The sequence below is a fragment of the Molothrus ater genome, chromosome 3, assembly GCF_012460135.2.
Source record: "Molothrus ater isolate BHLD 08-10-18 breed brown headed cowbird chromosome 3, BPBGC_Mater_1.1, whole genome shotgun sequence".
NCBI classification, from domain to species: domain Eukaryota; kingdom Metazoa; phylum Chordata; class Aves; order Passeriformes; family Icteridae; genus Molothrus; species Molothrus ater.
The window spans coordinates 99,930,369-99,949,705 of NC_050480.2; the positions used below are offsets into that span (position 1 = coordinate 99,930,369).

General features: G+C 36.6%; 1 protein-coding gene across 1 annotated transcript in view; it reads right to left on the reverse strand.

Annotated features, from left to right (window-relative positions):
• Positions 1–1,308: 1,308 nt before the first annotated feature.
• PRIM2 (DNA primase subunit 2) overlaps positions 1,309–19,337 on the reverse strand; it is an 88,775-nt gene continuing 70,746 nt past the window's right edge. The window contains exons 10-13 of the mRNA XM_036380402.1: positions 11,987–12,113; positions 11,062–11,144; positions 5,356–5,424; positions 1,309–1,908 (exon numbers count right to left, since the gene is read on the reverse strand). Coding sequence (XP_036236295.1) covers positions 1,681–1,908; positions 5,356–5,424; positions 11,062–11,144; positions 11,987–12,113 — 507 coding nt within the window. The 3' untranslated portion in view covers positions 1,309–1,680. The remainder of the gene's footprint in view (positions 1,909–5,355; positions 5,425–11,061; positions 11,145–11,986; positions 12,114–19,337) is intronic.

The following is a 19,337-nucleotide window of genomic DNA, read 5'->3' on the forward strand; positions in this document are numbered from 1 at the left end:
TTAAAAGAACATTAGTATAATAATAGTAATGAAAAGGACAGAGAGGAATAAAACCCAAGAGGAAGAAGTGATGCACAACACAACTGCTCGCTACACACTGACTGGTAATTGGTGACTCCCAAGTAACTCCCCTCAGTTTACACACTGACCATGACATTCTGCAGTATGGAATATCCCTCTGGCCAGTTTGGGTCCTAACTGTGCTTCCTCCCAGCTTCTTGTGCAGCTGCTCCCTGGCAGAGCACTGAACACTGAAAAGTCCTTGATTTAGAGTACACCCTGCTCAGCAACATCTAAAACATCTGTGTGTCATCAACCTTATTCTCATTCTGAGTCCAAAACACAGCACAGTAACAGCTACAGGAAGAAAACTGACTCTATCCCAGCCAAAACTAGGATAAATTACATGGACTTAAGACTGTCTGAAATGTTCACCATTTTCAAGGCAATCTCTCAAGTCACCTCCATTTGCTGTGCATTGGCTCATGCTGCCAACCAGTCTGCATGCATGCATGCAAACTGGGTCCCTTCTGGAAGAAACTCACACAAAAGGCACATTCTGCACATTCCTGCACTTGCTACTGACGACTCCAGCCACAGTGTAAGACAAAAACTGGTCCAAAGTAAACCTCCCAAAACATGCAGAGAAGGAACGCAGCGTGCTCAGCATCCGGTGTGCGGCCGCGTGGATCAGCTCCTACACTGGGTGCCGTGACAGTGGTGGCAGCTCCTGTCATTCATTCCCCTTGCCAGGGCAGCACTCCTCAGCACAGCACTTAAAGCCTCACTCACTTTGGGAGCTCCTCAGCCTTCCTTCTGCTGAACACCCAACAGTGACATCCTCTTCATCATTAGATCCTGAAAGGCTTTGAGATGTTTTATTGTCTTGAATGCTTGCACTTCACAAGCTTTGGGCCAGCATTCCTTCTGAAATACTCAACTCCAAACTGAACTGGGGTACATTTGAGGTTAGAGGTTGGATGGAAAGAAAACTACTTCCTACATCAGCATGACTGCTGAACAGAAATATACGCTAAGAAGCTTTTAGTTTCTGCATAATGAGTCAGTTGGTAGAGTATCTTTTTTTTATTACTTTCTTACATACAGGTGTCTAAAGTCTGATTCTGTTCTCTTCCAAGTATCAAAACCAGCTCTCTAAATTTAGTGCCAAGGTACAAATTAGGAAGCTGATTGCCCTCAGCTTCTCATATAGAAGAGACAGACAGACTCCTCCAGAGGGTAATTTTGATCGTAAGAACTCCTACTTAATTACCATCCCAGTATAGCTAAAAAGAAAATACAAAAAACTTTTGGGTTTGCAATTTTTTTTATTAAGGTGATACATAGAAAAGTGATCACAAAAGGGGATAAAAATAGTTGAAATTTTTGAAGAAAACCAAAAAAAAGGTAAATCAGACAAAAATTACCTAATAATTGTGAAGAAAGTTTCATTTCCCATCCTTAAACACACCCTGTAAAACAGCTTCCTAAAGCAGTAAGAATAAATACTGGATGCAGTTACAGCTTCAATATATATCTTCCATTATTCCAGCCTTCTCAAAGCACTAAATGCTTCTGTCTTCGAGGTGGTGAAGTGCATACTCCTCAGTACAGGGACAAATCCAGCTAGAGAAGGGAAATAATAAAAGAAAGAAAAACTAACCCAAATAACACAGCTGCTTAGTCTTCAGTGAAGTATGCTTCCAGTCCTTCCAGTTCAGTATCAGCTTTGTCATTTGAAGAAGTGAGAGTGGAACTTGAATTTATGCTTTCCTGACTATTATTTTTTTGTTGAAAGTTTCCTGAGATATTGAATTCCTTCTTCGGTTCTCTACCACCATTTAACAGCTTCTGACTCTCTGTGAAGTACTGATTAGGATGATTCAAAGAAAACCCAATGTCATCAACCTGCACATAAAAGGAAAGGAACACCAAGTTATTACACTTATTTCTAAAAATCATATTTTTCATATTCAAGAACAGATTAATTAACAATTTCATAAGTTCCAATTTTGTTGAAGAAAAAGGCATCGGTTTGTAAATAATGTTTCAGTAAATGTAGGCATAACACAAATCTAATTTCATCAGAAATTTTCTTCCTTCATTGCAGAAATAAAATAACTTTGGCATATTCAAACATTATTTCATACTGTCTTTACTATAGTAAAGAAAAATAACACCCCAAAGCATCTAAAAACACATAAGTAAAATGGCATCTCTTTAGAGATGTAGGACTATTGAACCTACACCTTAAAATGGACTTTCACCATCCAAAAGAGGGAGTGAGAGAGGGTCAGAGTGCAAATGAAAGTGAAAAATACTGCTAGAAGTTGCAGCAATTGCACAGTATAAATCTAGATCTTAAGTATAAGTGTGAAACTGCAAATGGAAAAGGGGAGCTTCTTGTCTTTCCCTGGTTTCCCAAGAAGGCACAAATGCAATATTTATAAGGGAGTGAGCTAAGACAGAACCCCCAGAGATCAAACTTATCCTTGCTCCATCAGTGCCACCATCAGCAGCTGATGGAGCACTAGATGCACAACCAGTACCACAGAACATTTAGTCTTCAGTGCAAAAAATACAGAGAACTAGCAGCAGATTTGTATTGCTACTTTTTACTTCAGCAGATGCATTCTTTCAACTCTGGAATTATTTTTAAAATGAACATTCAATTAATGCTCTTCAAATATTTCAAATCAAGAAAGCTTTCAGCTTTAAAAGCAAGCTATATTATGTAATGACCAAGAACCAGAGTTATAACTTTTGTATTTCTTTTGGGAGGCTCAGAATTTGGAAATGCTTACTTTAAAAGGTGCTTTCACCTCCTATTCAAGGCAACCTGCACCTTTGATCTGCCTGTCAGTTCATGTGAATTGCAGGAACATTTCAAAAAAAACACTGCTCTTAAAATACATTGGAAGACTTACCAAACATGGGGTACAACACACTATGGAAGACTAAGAGTCATATACCTGTTAATTTCTGCTCTCACTATATTCCTTTTTTCCCAGAAGGGAGTGGCCAATTCAGGCATAATAAGCAACTCTGCACACACAGAGTCTCCTGAGGACATACTGTGGCTAATTTAATATGCCAAATCCCATCAGTTTAAATTTCAGCTGCTTGTGAATAATCATAAAGCAGAGGATCAGTGTGTGCTCTAAATGGAAGCCTGATTAAATGTATTACCACTGCCTAGCTTAGCTCCATTAGAAAATGGTGACATGGATAACAAAATCTAATTCAGACATGAATTAGCAACTGTAGTCAGTGACCTTGCTCGAAAAATCTTACAAGTAACAGTCCTAGCACTCTAATTTGGTATTCAAAGGCATAATGAAAAAAAAAAATCCAAAAAACTTAAACCAAAGTCATCACTGAATTTGATCTTAGTTTTATCTGGATGAGTTTCATCCAGCCAGCTTTCATCCATGCTCCAGTTTCCAAGCATTCTCACTCTAGTCCAGCTGCATGTGTTAGCACAGTCTTGGTGCCAAGCACCAGACTACTGAAGCTGACCCTGTGAACTTAGAGAAATAAAATCTTTAACAAGTCTCTGTTACAAAGTCATTCATAGTCAATCTTACCCACATACACCATAACTTTTAAGAATTGCAGGCAACACCAACAGCTCTTCCCAACACATATCCAACACTTTCTTTGTAAAATGTTTAGATACTTTAAATTAAAATTCTCCATGTGAGCAAGTCCATTACTTCCATGAAAATTTTACTTAAGATTGTTCCCCTGCTCAAAGAAACAATCAAAGTTATGCTACTTGATTCTTGTGAACTTTCCTTCAATGAAAAACTCTGCTAGTGATATACAGGAAAGCAAAGGCTTGATTGCAAGTCAAGGTCACAAGCTTCAGAGAAACATCTTTTACCTCTCCATAGGAAAAAAAAAAAAAAAACCCAAACCATTAATAAAGCATAGAGTTGTAGAATAGAAAAATCAGTCCAAGCAGGCTGGTAACAAGTTAAGCAGCTAAATTCTGTAAAAAAAATGCCATCATAAGCATGTGCCACTCAAACTACAGTGTGTGTGTGTATTTTGCTTTCTCTTACTGAAATAATATCAAGGGCAAAGCAGAAAGATGATTGTGAGTGCAAGCAGCAAATACAGATATTTATATTACTACAAAATTGATAAAAAATTATGCTTTTCTGGAATTTCCTATAGAAAAATGGAAAGATAGCTTTCCTAAAATGCATGGTACTGATTTATCTTTTGATGAATGCTGACCTTGGGGTCCACAGTCATCTTGAAAAAATATTATTTCTACTGACATGAGCTTACACAGAGCAAGTGTTACCTAAATTTAAAACTGTATATTATTTTGAATTTCCTTCCAGATTAGGAGACTTTTTCTCACATTTTCCAAGACTATGAGAAAAAGTGTTCCTCTCAAAATACAGCTGCCAAAACAACACTGGACACAGGCTCAGGCTACACCTTTGCTATACATTCATACATATGACTTCTGGAAATATGTGAAGACAAACAGTTCCACTTAAATCAATTGTGCAAATCAGTAAGAACAAAAAAGTCAGTGGTAAATGCCTCTGGATGGGCCATCTAATCCTCATCCATATCCTTAGTAAGGCTGTTCCCTAATATGCTGTTTGAAAGGGATGCTTCCATTTTTGGTTTGTGAAGAGAAAAAAGCTATAAGAAGAGCTGTGCCTCACTGGGGGTTTTTTGATGACAAGAAATCTTGAACCAGTAAAAAAGCTGGTTCTTTGAATCAAGAAATCACACAGGAGATGGAGTGTGACTATTTGTTATCTTAAAAAATTTTTGGAGAAAATTTGAAGATAACTTTGCTTACAATTAAGCAAATGGGAAAGCTCTGAGAATGCCCATCTTGATTTAAAAAATAATCACACATGACTACAAATGTGAAAAAATACCAAATAAAAATTAACAAAAGGTACCATGAAAATGCTGGGAGATTTCATTAAGAGGTTTTAGATACTTTCCCTTTATTTTTTTAAGGTTTTTATGTGTTTTATCTAAACACATCAAACTTGCTCAATGTATGAAAGCCTACAAATTTGATTAAAAGCAGAATCTTGAAAAAGCTAAATGACTCGAAATAGGTAAGATTCAACCATATTGACTTTTTCAGAAAGACAGCATATTATTTTACAACATCTTGTAATACTGAGGGTATTAATAACATCAATATATAAATGCAGAAAATTACAAAGGAATATTTGAAATTACCGAAAGAAACTAACAAGGCAAAACAGCTAATGATGCATGGGCAAACTGAAAACAGTCTCTGGGCTTCATGAATTCCAAGGCCTTCCTCAAGACTAAGTGGGTGAACAAAGAGTAGTAGCTACTCACATCATGGGTCAGCTCGAAGTACTTCTGACAGGCCAGCTGGTAATGCATGCCCTTCACCAGCTCCAGCACCTGCACGGGCAGAGACACGAGACACACTCACAAGCAGCACACGTTCAACTTACTGAGAGCTGCAGCAACAGGGTGCTCCAGGACAGCCTGGTACAACAGCTCATGGACCCCTGCAGCACACGACACCTGAGAATCCTACAAATAACTGACAACATTTTAAAAATGCCCTGGCTATGTTAAAAACAGGATAAAACCACAGGAAGGTACGCCCGACCCTTAAAATGTAATTTCAATACTCTTAACTTCAAGAATAAGTTGAATCTATATTTTGGTAATATCATTGTGACAGTTATTGTCAAACTATCATATTGCAACATCTCTTCTATAATTGCAGACATAAATCTAGCAATTCAAGTGGTTGAAGCATGAAGCAATCAAGGACATGATTTGTATTTTTATTTTCCACATTACCAGTTCATGCAGATGCACAGCAAAATACTACTGTGCTCCCATCAAGAAAATTTAATGCAAATCCTTTAGACAAGTATCTGTGAGAGGGGAATGCTTTTACCTTCAATCAGATTTGTCCTTTTAGAAATGAAGCTATTTCTAGTCAAGCTCAGCAGAATATGTGAGTGAATAGGCTGTTTTGAACATGTATTAGGAAAATCATGCCATCTTTTGTAAATACAATTTACTTTCCAATTCTACTTCAGGTAATCTCTCTGTGCTGCATGAAGTCCCATTCTTATCACCAGAATGCAATGCTGGTTGAAATATTTTAAAGTTTCATTACCTCCTCCCTCCTTTATATAATCAAAATGTATGCTCTCTCTGCTTATCAAACAGAGAAAATTGCTGGAATTAAGAGATAGCCTCAGTGGAAGAAAAAATAGTTTTCAAGAAATGTTAATTTCAAGCCATTTCCCAAGGTTGACCTTTGTGTCAAACACAGCAATATACAGCTAAATCCTTGCTGTACTCATTATCCAATGGTGCCTTGTATTTATTGACAGATATATAAATAAATTACATTTGCTGAATGGATAAAAACAGCAACACACTGCCAGGAAAGTACTTAGCCCCATTATTTCTCTGTAATAGCCCAACTGATTACATTTCTATCCCTCTTGCCACCTCCTGCTAAACCTTCTGTAAAACACAAAGGCCAAGGCCAGCTAGGCAATGAAGTCTGAAATCTGCCACTATCTGTCTACATAAATATATTTCCATTTTTTCTCCTCTCTCCTCGAAATTGACTGAAAAATTAGTAGTTAAGGATTGAAAAAGCTCATCTATTCTTAACACCTCAATTTCATATTTCCTTACATTTGCTTGTTTGTTCTTTACAATATAATCTATGCCATACAAAAGAGCCATCTCTACTTTAAAGAAAATGCTGACCATGTTATAAGTATATACTTTTTAGAAGTGTTTTTCACCTAATATGGAGTAATTACCAGAAGACCTATTAGTCTGTTGGTTAGTTAAAAGAAACATTTATGATATTCTGTAGCATTCAGACCTGTCTAACCTGAATTTTCCAGTTGAAGTAAGTCAACTAATTCAATCTAGTTCATAAATATTTATGACTTTCCCAAAATTCTTCTTATTTTATCAAGATTAAATGTAATGTAATAAAATGATATAAATAAAAAGTTTTCTAAATTTAGGTGCAAATACATTTTAAATCTCAGAACCTTAATTGAGCAAACAAACTCAGGTATGCACTAATTATTAGTGTAAATTCTAAGAGATAAAAAAATCAGTATATATATCTAAGTTCAACTGTACACATCATGGAGGACCAGGTTCCCCTTCTGCACATATGAAGGGAGGGAGAATAAGGGGCACATTTAACATATTTAAAGAAGAATAGCTTTAGGAGATTAACTTGCTTTATCAGGAAAAAAGTTGCTAAGAGGAAACAAAAAAGGTTAAACACTGCAACAGAATGAAGCCCAGCTAGAAAGGAGTCCTCTGTATGAGACAAACTCTTAAAATAAAACAGATTTACCATCCCTAATAAATATTATCTTTTCTACTACATTTCTGTGCATAATGGAAGCAAGCTTGCAGCTGTTTTTCCCTAGTATTTCCCAGAAACAGACCTCCACTCAAAGCTTCATTCACAGCAGCAATCTTTTGCCTCTACATACATTAAGCCATTTACACTGCATTGCTTTATTTTGTAAGCAAAGGTAGACACTCAAGGACTTTTCCTGTTAGTCCTTATGTGCCTTTTTCTTCACTGCCATCTGCAACTTGCTTTTCTGATGTTTCTCTACTGACTGCTAATGAGGCTGAGATGATGTTTGGCAGATGTATGCAGCCACCTGCTTTTATAGATCCTCAGCACTCAAATTAAAGATGTTGCAGAGCAGGACAGTTGGGGCTCTATAATTATCCACTGTTATTTTCAACTTACTCAAAGTGAGTTTGGGTTGGGGTTTTTTTTACATTGCAGAATTAACTTATGAAAATTTTTCTACCATAGACTCAGTTGTGTGTGAATAATTTCTAACTTTTCCTGGAAACTATCTTTAGCTGCAAGGGAAAATATTTTTATGGACAGCAATAACATAAAACTTTTTAAATATTTGATCAACAATGAGAGAGTTAAGGTGTTTTTCACTGTGGTGGTCTCATGGTGGGGTTTTTTTTTTTGCAGGTTTGGCTTTTTTTTTTACCTAATTAGCAGTATGCCAGAGACAGACATGAAAAATTATACACTGTAAATTCAAATGCCATGCACTTACACATCCACACATCAGATGCTCAGCCAGTGCTTCTTCTCTAAGAAGCATTAAAAAAAAAGCTACTATCATAAATATGGACTAACTTAAGGAAAATGTGAAAATACAAGTTAAATAATTCAGTTCTTGGAATAGACATCAGGATTAGCTCTCTGCTTCAAGCATTTAGATAACTAGACAAGACCTGTAGTCATCTACTTTGAGATGATTTCTTCAGCAGATACAACCCTAGACAAGATACAGCCTCAGACAATAGGTCAGATCCAAATACTTCATAGTGAGGAGATTCACATATTCAAATGCTTTGATCCCTTTTTTCATTACTGACAGCACTACAAAATGAATGCAATGAGAGCAGTCTAATGCTCAGACTGACTACTGAAGTCATGTGAGGTCTGGCAGTATTTGCTCTTTACCATCATCACATCATCTTTCCCTTTCCACACCCAGTCTTGTGAAAAAGCCCTTTAGGATGGGGTTTGTTCCTACCATGCAGCAATCAAATGCTTTATCTGAACTGGAAAAATTCAGACACTCTTATGAACCTTAAAGGAAAGAGTGCATGTCAAGAGTATGAACAGCCCCAGAAACAGAAGGCTGAGAACAACACTAGAAAACTGAGCACCTTGGGTAAAAACCACAAGCATTAGGGCTAGACACTAGCCCCCATTGTGGCTCACATAGTAGCCATGAGGAACAAGCCTCAAAGACAAGAAGGGCCTTGTTTGTGGGTTTGGAGGGAAGACACAGAGTACTCTAACCAAAAGATGAAAATCCCAGTGGGGGACAATTCATTAGTGCATAGCTAAATTCAAAATAGATGTTTGAAAAATTTTGCATCGTTCCCGGAATTTTGGAACAGAGCAAGAAATGAGCATAAGAGGTCCTGACCCCAGAAAAAACATATTTTTAATTGAAATATTTAGCTGAAAGGTCAAACTCCAAACCATTAATTAAAAATAGGTATCTACCAGTTTGTAAGGGAGCTGTCATTGGACCTGGAGTTAACAGGAAGCCTAAGAGTCAGAGGGTATGGTTTGAGTGAATGCCAGTCTAGCTACATGAGACCATTGAAAGATTGGTAAACCACTCACTCCTAATATCTATTCACAGAGCTAAAGGAAAAAAACATTTCTGATACTCAGCAACCATCATCAACATCAGAGAAGACTCCTAAAAGCCCTGTCTGGACTGAAGGATCCTGACCTGTTCTTAGTCACACAGACACTACTGGACCATGAAAATGGAGCAAAAGGAGGGGCAGCAATAATGACAACTTGGAGTCTGATGGCAACTATTTTTCTATCTCCTCTTCTATTGGATATCTCAACGACTGTCTGATGTAAAAGATTAATTTCTCAGAAGCCAGGCACAGCCAACATTTCAGTTTATGTTATTTTATTTTATTTTATTAGGCTTTGCAGGGAGGGTGTATAATTTTGTGGGGTTTTTTTGTTTAACACTAGGAGTGGACACTGAAGAGCCCTTTACCCTAGTTGCATTTAAACACCACAAAAGTCATGGACAGGACAACATCCATTTCTGGGCAGAGAAGATGTTGATGGAGAGAGTTTTTCTTAGTCACTTTTGAAAAAAAATATAAGACTGCTAGTGAATTCAAATTCTACTTTACAAGAAAAAACCAAACAAAAAACCCTAAACACATACACACACAAAAATAAAATCACAATTCACATTAAATAAGGAACTACATTAAATATGAAGATACTGTCCTACTGTGCAAATTCACTGAAGAAATAACCTCTACTAAATCCCACCCACACATACAGCAAGGCATCTAAGCCAGTAAATCCTCACCAATCTTTCCAATGATTATCAGGATAAAAAATCCTAGACCAGCATCAATTCTTTATATATATATATAAGGAAAAAGCCAAAGGAAAGTATCTCTAGGGCCTGTCAGATATTTAGATGCTTATTGATATGAACCAGAAGAAAACAGGGAAAAAAGAAAAGGAAAAAATACTCCTATGAAAAAGTATGAGTATTTCAGGAATTTGTCAAGAATTACTATAGTGAACAATAAGCTCTTTAAAACTATTCTCTTCTAATTTGTATCTTAATTAGTCCTTCCAAGGGAGACTGCTTTAAGTGGAACTCCCACATTCTTTTCCATCTTGTCTGTTGATGCCTGACAAACAATGGTGACATTCCATATGAACTAAATACAACAACTGTAAGCAGGTTTTTCCTAAGGATCTAAAGCAGGTTCCAGCCAGTTAATATACAGAACTGTTTGGTCTCAGCTTAAATCTCACCAGTACCTCTTCTTTCAATGAAAATTATGACATACTCTTACTGCCTTAAGATCTTGCTAGAGAATGCAGTGGGAGACACAGTTTTTCAGGACACATCTCAAAGTTCCGATTCCTACATTGGTTTTTGCTATATAAGATAGATTTTTCAATTTAGATTTACGTTTTTTAAAAGCTGATAAAAAATTTCTGCTTAATTTCATTATGTTTTATGTGCTTTTATTGTTCAAAGGAAGTCAGCAGAACTGATAATGAAGAATGTATGGGTTTTAGAAATTTATTATAGAAAAGAATTACATTTGTGTACTGACTACATAGTAGTCCACAAGTCACTGCAAGAATAAAAATAAATTCTCTAAAAAACTGCCATATACATTTAAACTTCTTTTCTAATCACAGTGCAGTAAAACAAAGTATAAAAAAATTCTGGATTATATCCACTATTGGCATAAACCTTCTCACAATATTAAACAATAAAAGGTAGTGACAGTAATCATCACATCAGTGGGAGCATTGCAGCCAGAAAGTCAAAATTCTGGTATAAAACCTTTATAAGAAGAAATATTTCACAATACCCAGTGACAAATTGGATATGGCATTCCTACTCAAAGAGAAAGTAAAACTGAAAAGCAGTGCCTTATTAATGAAAGTGTCACATGCCTTACCTGAGCTATTCCACTGGGAGGGATCTTGTATGACTGCAGCTTTTGCTTCAGCAGCTCAGGATCGCTGTGGCGGAATGGGCACCCTGACAGTAAAAAATAAGCAAGCTCACAAACAAGGCTGTTTACTCAGGAGTTAGTGCAGTAAGGCACTCAAGAGACCAGCTATGCTGTTCCTAATTGTCTAACAGCTTATTAACAGGAAAGTTAATTACCCATGTGTACAATTGCCTTTTTTTTTTCTTTAAATAATTACTTTACTGCAGAGTTATCAGGGCACCACAGGCTCAAGAGTCACATAAAATATCCCACCATAAAGAGGCCACAATTCTTATTCACTGACAGGAAAAGAGTTTAAATTAGTTCCTTACTAACAATGACAGTGTTGGTACATTTAATAGCAGTGGAAAAAACCCAAGAAAATAAAAGTAATGAGGGTCAACAGGTCTTTAAAAGCATAGTCCGTTGTAAAAATATCACCTTATAAGTAACTTAGAAAGTTCCACCACCTAAGTGGATTTTTTTTGTCCTAGAGTGAGTTTTGAGACACACCTGAATGAATGACTTAAGTATTAGCATAACAACAGTGAAGCAAGTGCAGGTTTCCCATCTCTAGTCATACAGTTGTAGGAGCTTTTAAAATACCCTAGCAAACTTCAGACTTCCTGTATGATTGAATTCATCTCTCAGAACACTTCTAATTGGTCATTTCTTAAAGTATCTGCACATTTAAAGTCTCCTTGAGCTGCATGACACAATGTTTGTAAAAACAGCAGTTATCAAGTTTGATCTAAAGAGAATAGTTCAATACCATTATGGTCTGGAAATTGAATACACAATTTAAGAGACTACAGGAAGGAGTAACTTCTCTAGCCAAGAGATTCTGCTGTTTGTAAATGCTTGGGGTTTTTCCCCTTAAGGAACTCACCATGATAATCCCCTTGGCTTGGTGGATTGGACATGATAATCTTCATGCAGCTGTATGGGGTATAATCAGTCCTCTTTCCTTCTTTCCCATAGTTGTGGCGAATGCTGTAAGCATATCCTTTGTCAAACTGAATAAAAACAGAAGAATAAATTCTTATATATTGGGTCAGGAATTCATATTCAGAATTACATCTCTTCAGTCTCTCTTTGCCTCAAAAAAGAACTATGACAATACATAAAAGGAACAACTCTGCTTTTGCTCAATTCAAAATTATAGCATTAAAGTAAAATTCTCCATCTAAATATAGACAATACCTATAAGAATTTAAGTTTTCTTCTCAAAAACCATTTAAAATTAATTTTTTACTCTAACGCCAGTATTTTACTGATAGAAGACAGTGTAATATACTGAGAAAAATCATTCAAACATACCACTGCTAACACTACTACTGCAAGGATATTCTCATTTCTACTGATAAAAGTAGGTCCCTATTTGGCCTGTGGATGTCCAAAGAGTACTTCAGAATATTCATATAGCTATGAAATCTCTTGACTGGCATAAAGATGACAAAAACAAAATAGAAACATAAATGTATTTTTTTCATGTAAAACACTCCAATGATTTTGAAAATATAGTTACTTAAACTCTATAACATAATATGCAAATATACATAAAAAGGTGTATAAAAATATACACAAATTTTGAGAATAAAATCCTAAATTGCACCTGACTCAAAGAGTAAAAAAGAAACTTTTCCATCAAGATGCTGCTCATAATCAAGTCAATACAAGAAGACTAAAATTCAGCACTCATCCCTAGTAAGGCTTAAGACATCCAAAGCTCTGAACAAATATTGACTAATTAATCTATACTGTGCATTTGACAAAGTGACTTTACTCTACTTCAAAAGACTTTTTAAAAAGCAGGAAGGGGAAGAAAAGAGAGAAAATAGCATTTTGTTTTCCAGCATAGCCAGAGGCAGGATCAAGCAGGTGGGAATACTCCTTCCTATCTAGTGAACCTTTTTGCTCAGGAGATAAAAGAACTGGATGGTTTAATAGCAAATGAACACCACTTTTTCCAGCAACAGAGTCGGGCTCACCAACTCATCATTAGAAAGAATTCCCTGGGTGTGTGCTCGCACTTGGAAGGGCCAGGGAACAGCTCCCCACCCCTTCACAGGACACCAGCAGCTGCTGGCCAAGTCCTGCTGCTGCTCCTGTTGGAGCTGCAAATGCTCTGGTTACTTCTGTAAAACAGCAAAGACCAAATACAAAGATGTCTGCATTTTGATTTCCAATCTCTGCATGAACCTGTTGAAGTGAAGATGGAATCTGTGATCCTGTAGCCACCTGTTCTTCTACCCAGAAGCTCTGGAATATTTCCTCCTTTACAAAAGATGAATTAAAGCACATTTCGTCTTCTTAAAAAAGGATATTTGAGCAAGCAATTAAGTTAGACTAAATTTTTTTTCCCAAGGGTAAAGCTTGGGAAATGAATGCTTCAGGATGTACTGCTTAGTTTCCTAGAAAATTAACACCCCTCTTTAACAGCTCTGTATACTAAAATCTTGAGCTGTACTTTTCACATCACTTGCCTTAATGCCCACAGAAATTACTTTTAGTACCTAACTCATTACTTTATGCTGAGAAGCAGCTCTTGCTGTAAATAGAAACAACAGCTACATAATAACACAACACAGCCTTGGGACAGGTTGGATATTTTCTTGCTGCTTTATTGTAATCCAGTTTGGTTCTCTCTTTTTGCAGTGGCAGATGGCAGGGAACAACACAGCTATGTGGTGCAAGTTGGCACATGTGCAGTTGCACACATCACTGAGAGCTCTCTCATCCCTGTGATTCAGCTTTTCTTATCACTGATCAAGGAAGCAGGATTTTAGCAGGACCATCTGACAGGCTGTGTGGTCATTCTCAGAAGGAAGAAGCCATGAGTTGGGGCATTTCATTACAGAAAACTATCCTGCAGAACAGCCTTCTTGTACACTGGGGAGTGAACTCCATGGTCAGCCTCATTCTTTCCTAATACCATTACTCTAGAATGTGCATGAAGGAAAAAAAAAAAGAAAAAAACACAAGGAGCAACCTGTTTTGCTAGAAAAAGCACCGAGGCAAAATTAGACATGTTTGAAATCTGCAAAAACAAGAAGGCAGAGGGATCTGCTCCTTCCTATTTATTCTAAGGCTCCAAATTGAAGTGGTTCAGTCAAAGTTCCTTGAACAAAACAAATTATAGACAGCTCATATCATGCACGTAGATGCTTGCAGGATCATTCTAATTGCTTTGTTTTAAACTATTTTAGAGAAACAGCTTAAAAACCCGCAAAACTACTATTGCCATCCATTCTAACTACAATCTATTAAAAGAGCATTATGGTAATAACCTGTAAAAGGTCAGACTCAAATTAAGTTATTTGAAAAATCACCAAATATTTTTGTAAGAACTTTTGAGGATCTTATTGAATCCTGATATGAGCTTTCTCAGCAGTAATGATGCTGCAAGAGCAAGTGCATTTCCCTTGTACTCTGTGTGATAGTTTCCACAAAACAAAAAAATATTCACAGAAAAGCTGGGTATGTCCTACACATTCCACCACAGTTGTGCTAAATATCGACAGAAATTGCCAAAGTTACTATGAAACAGTAATACTGAAGCAACATCATTACACTATTGAGATGACCTACTGCTGGTCACACTTGAAAGCAAGGATTCTCTCCAACTTTCTTAACTGTATGGCCCACATCAGGACTATCTCACTTACTCTGCCTCTATTTAGCTCTCTGAGCTTTCTAAAATCTGCAACACATTTATAATTTATGTGTGAGGTGAACAGGCCATGGCTTTGGCAAGGGAGAAAGATATCAAAAAATGTATCTCGTTTAAGCAATGAACTGATTCACACTGAGGCCAAGAAGCTGAAGCAAAGGCAGCCCCACCAAAAATTGTGACTTGGATCTTGGAATGTGCAAGTCTAGGCATTAGCAGCTGGGTGATTTTTTGTTTAAAAAAAACCTGCAAGTCAGCTTCCTAAACTTTAACTTGATCACTAAAGGTATAGTTTTTTAGGGACCTCTCTTTCCTTTAGGCATGGCATGGCTGCAGGATGCAGGTGATGTCACTTCAGAGCAGACAAGTGGGTGGGTATTGCTGAGGTTTTATGCACCAGTGTCTGCTGTAATGCACTGACATGTCCATTGTATGGTACTGAATGTGCTAATGGTGATACTGGGTATCCTGGTGACACTGAGGCTTTCTTAGACAACTTCTCCCCATGAGTAACAAAACTCTGGGTAATGGTAAGTGGGACAAAACCAGGAGTCCAAAGCCAGAACCAAAGAGGCTTAGGAGACAGTTCACTTGGTATAGATAAGTGTACCATAGCAAGGAACTTATCTTTTGCTTTTATGTGGTACATTCACATGAGTATCTGGGTAATGCAGATTAATTTGTCTAATAAATGTTAGTTAAGACACACGTACTAGATAGCCTTCACTAGAAGATATAAAGTTATAAGTTATAGTAGAAATAAAAAGGGATAATATAGATAGAGACATCTAAAAGCTATAAATTTGCAACTGGTATAGCCTTATACCAGATTCCCACATTTGAGACAGGAAGTTCCAGATAGGAAAAGCTTTTTTCAACAAGTTCTGATCACATAAACACACACAGAATCTTTAGATATGGAATGAGGATGGACCTCAAAAGGACCATTTGGCAGGTGTATGCTCTTCCTTGAAGGAAAGTTTTCAACAGACAGAGCAGGAAAGCAGGGGTCATGTCTGCCCCATAATTATCAGTTTGATATAACAGAATACACTTTCAAAGCTACAAGAAATGACATTCCCCAGCCACTCCAGTCACTGAACAATGGGCATCATGTAGCACTGACAGTGACCTTCCTTATATCACTTGCCATATTTGCAGATTAGTATCTGTAAATATAACTAGGTGTCTCATTAAATTTGTTATCAAATCTGATATACAGCATGCATATTAGGATGGAAAATAATTTGCTGAAAGGTCTTGCAAGCCCTGTATGCTCAGGTTCACACTTGCACAAAACTTTCATGTTTCAGTTAAAACTACATTTATACATTCCTGTAAGATTTAATGCACCTATTCCTTACAGTACTGGGAAATTTATTTATTTAAAGTCTATTAACTAAGCAAAATGGTGCACTAACTTTTTCTAGCTTCTTGACTGACCACCTGATTAGTTCCAAGTCTGCAAAATTCAAGGAAGTAATGGCTTAACATCTTTTTTTTTAAACAGTCACTGGGTAATTTCCTGTCAAAAATTGTTGAGCCTCTGTAGATAACAGCTTCAGATTCATAAATTTATCACACACAGTCATATATCAGCTGAAATAATTGGTTTTCTTTTTCATTCATTTCCCAGGCAGTCATTCAAATCATTACTGTTGACAATGCTTAGTTGGCATATCTTTATCCAAGCAACTTTTTTTAAGCTCATTCTTAAAATAACCTCAACTTAAGATTATCTTTTTGCAAGCACAGTTGTATTTAGGAGCACAAATAAATGATTCTCTATCTGCCAACAACATAAATTTGTCCTCAATTACCACCCTGTAGCCCAATTTCTACCTCAAAGGTACAGATCAGAGACATCACCTAAAATTGAGCTGGAAAACGATTACATTGTGTAGCAGTCAGCACAGACCAATCCACAGCAGTATAAAAAACCTTTACCCCACCAGTTCCAGGATTATCAAACTACATGAGGCAAGAACCACTTAGCACTGGAGATGGTTTTATCTACTGTAAGAAATCAGAAATTTTTTATATCAGTCAAACACCTTGTATACTAACTACCCATATGAGCACAAAGTGTGGGGCTGATGAACTAACTAAAATCTGATACCACAGGATACTAATTTCAGCAGTCTAAGCTTGCCTTCATTTAATTTAGCTAAATACACAATTTATGTTCACAATTTTTTCACACATTTACATGCACCAAGACTTTGAAAAGGAAAAGTAAAACATAAACCACAGCAGGCTGTCTTCTGCCTCAGGACACTGCATCAAATTATGAGCACAGCACATCTTAAAGCCTTCTCTATAACAATTTAATTTTTCTTAGGCACATGCTTGGTCACCTACAAAAGAGTTTATTAGCTACTTCAAAACACTGCAATATTTCTTTCTGTATCTAAATTATTCTGATGGTTTCAGTTGGGATAAAGTAATTTTCTTTCCAGTAGCTGGTACAGTGCTATGTTCTGGATTTAGTATGAGAATGATGCTGTTAACACAGTGATGTTTTGGTTGTTTATAGTTAGTGATTACTCTGAGACAAGGACTCCTCAGTTTGCCATGCTCTGCCAGTGAGGAGGTGCACAAGACCTGAAGTTAGCTAAGGGATGTTCCAGCCCACAGAAATCATGCTCAGTACATGAACTGCTCTAAGCTGTGTGGTGCTGCTGGTCACTGCTTAGGGATTGGGGGGGCATTGCTCAGCACATGGTGAGCACATTTACTGTGCATCACTTGTGGTTTGTTGGGGGGGTGGGGACAGAGGGAGGGGTTCCTCTCTCTATTTTTATTAACTAAGAAAGTTCAACAGAAGTAGAATAGTAACTAACTGCATCTGCAGAAACAAGATTCCACTGAGAACATCTAAATCCAGACATCTCTCATTATCATCAATGGTGGTCAATGCAATCAGAGGAGTCTGGGGAGCAATTCCATTTGCTCTGGAGGCTCATTAAATAAATCATTCTCTAGACACTATTGACTGTATAGGCTAGATTTCAATTGGTCATAATGGCAGTTTATAATCCAAGTGTAAAGAGAATGTATACTTAGGAGAAAAGAAATTTAGTATGTCTGTATAAAACTGAGAGAAATCCATACTTACATGTATACCACAGCACTATATGTGTGTTACAGATTTACAGAGAAGAGTGATGAAGACTGGCCAGGGACCCAAAGTCCAAAAACTTATTTCCTACTGCTAGTTCAAGCCCCATCAATTCCCTAAACAAGAATGCTCTCATATGATGTTCTACAATTTTATTTGAATTTTACCCTAATCCTCAGACTTTCAAACATGGCAGCATCACTCAAAGAGATTCAGTGACTGAAAAACTGAAAATCATCCCTTCAACCAAAGCGACACAGTTATCAAAATTTGATACAACTGTGACAAAAAGCCCTGGCTTTTACTGAGACATGGTTAAACCTTTTGGATCAGTGACAGAACAAAAGGATATTAAGTCCCAATCACATATTTCAAGATGTCAGCAAATCCTCAATATAAGTGCAAATTTAAAAAAATTGATTTATTTTCTAGATTAATTGATGATTGGGAAAAAAAATCAAATAATTCTTAAAATAAAATTACAAAGTGACTGAGTAATTAATAAATTTCCTCAGGCTTGTAAGTATGCTCCTTATGTCTACTCTAGAAACATATATACTTAGCTTTTTTGAGGCAGTCATAAAAGAATGGCAAAAGCAAGGAAATGAAACACAAAACAGTACATGGATAGTTGATGTTTATTAACCCTCTTGAACACAGAGTAAACCAGATATTGGTGCTCTCCTAACAGCACAGTTTGGCTCAAGATCACTGGCATTCTCTAAGAACTCTGCTGTAAAACCAGATTTTTTGATTCATTAACAAGACAATAAAAGACAAAATCACATTTTAAGATAATGATCAAACAGAAGTGCAGAAAACCAGGTATCAGCCCTTGCTGTCATAATAAAGAGAACTGCTTACATACAAAGAGCATTTGATATTTTATCTTATGCAAAGTGCACTATAATCAAGACATATTTCAACTCTAGACCGCAATTACAACAAGAGCCTTTCTGCTCTCAACAAAAGAAAGCTTGTTTCAAAAATACACAAGACTATTTTCCTATCCTTTTAGTTTTTTTCTGACTAAAAGATTACTTGACTGCAGAGAAAACAGGAACAGAAGAATAAAGAAGTTCCACTACCAGACTGCCCTGAACTGTTTCAGAAGAAGTAGTACACATCTCATTTTCAGTACCTGCTATAAACTTCTAAAAACAGGGAAATAATTGTGGTAACAAAGTACAAGAAGAAGCCCAACTATTGTAATTGATTTTTTAAAAAAAGTTTGTTAGAATTCACTATTATTGCCCCAGTTCTCTTGATCCAAATTCAAATCCATTAAGTAAATGAAAAAAAAAAACCTAAATAAATTGGAATTTAAACAGCAATATTTGCCATAAAGACCACATTTCCACTCCTTCATGTATAGCAGGTGACCAAAAGAAAAACAGGGAAACAGAAAACAAATGAACAAAAAACAAAAAACAAAATAAAAAAAAA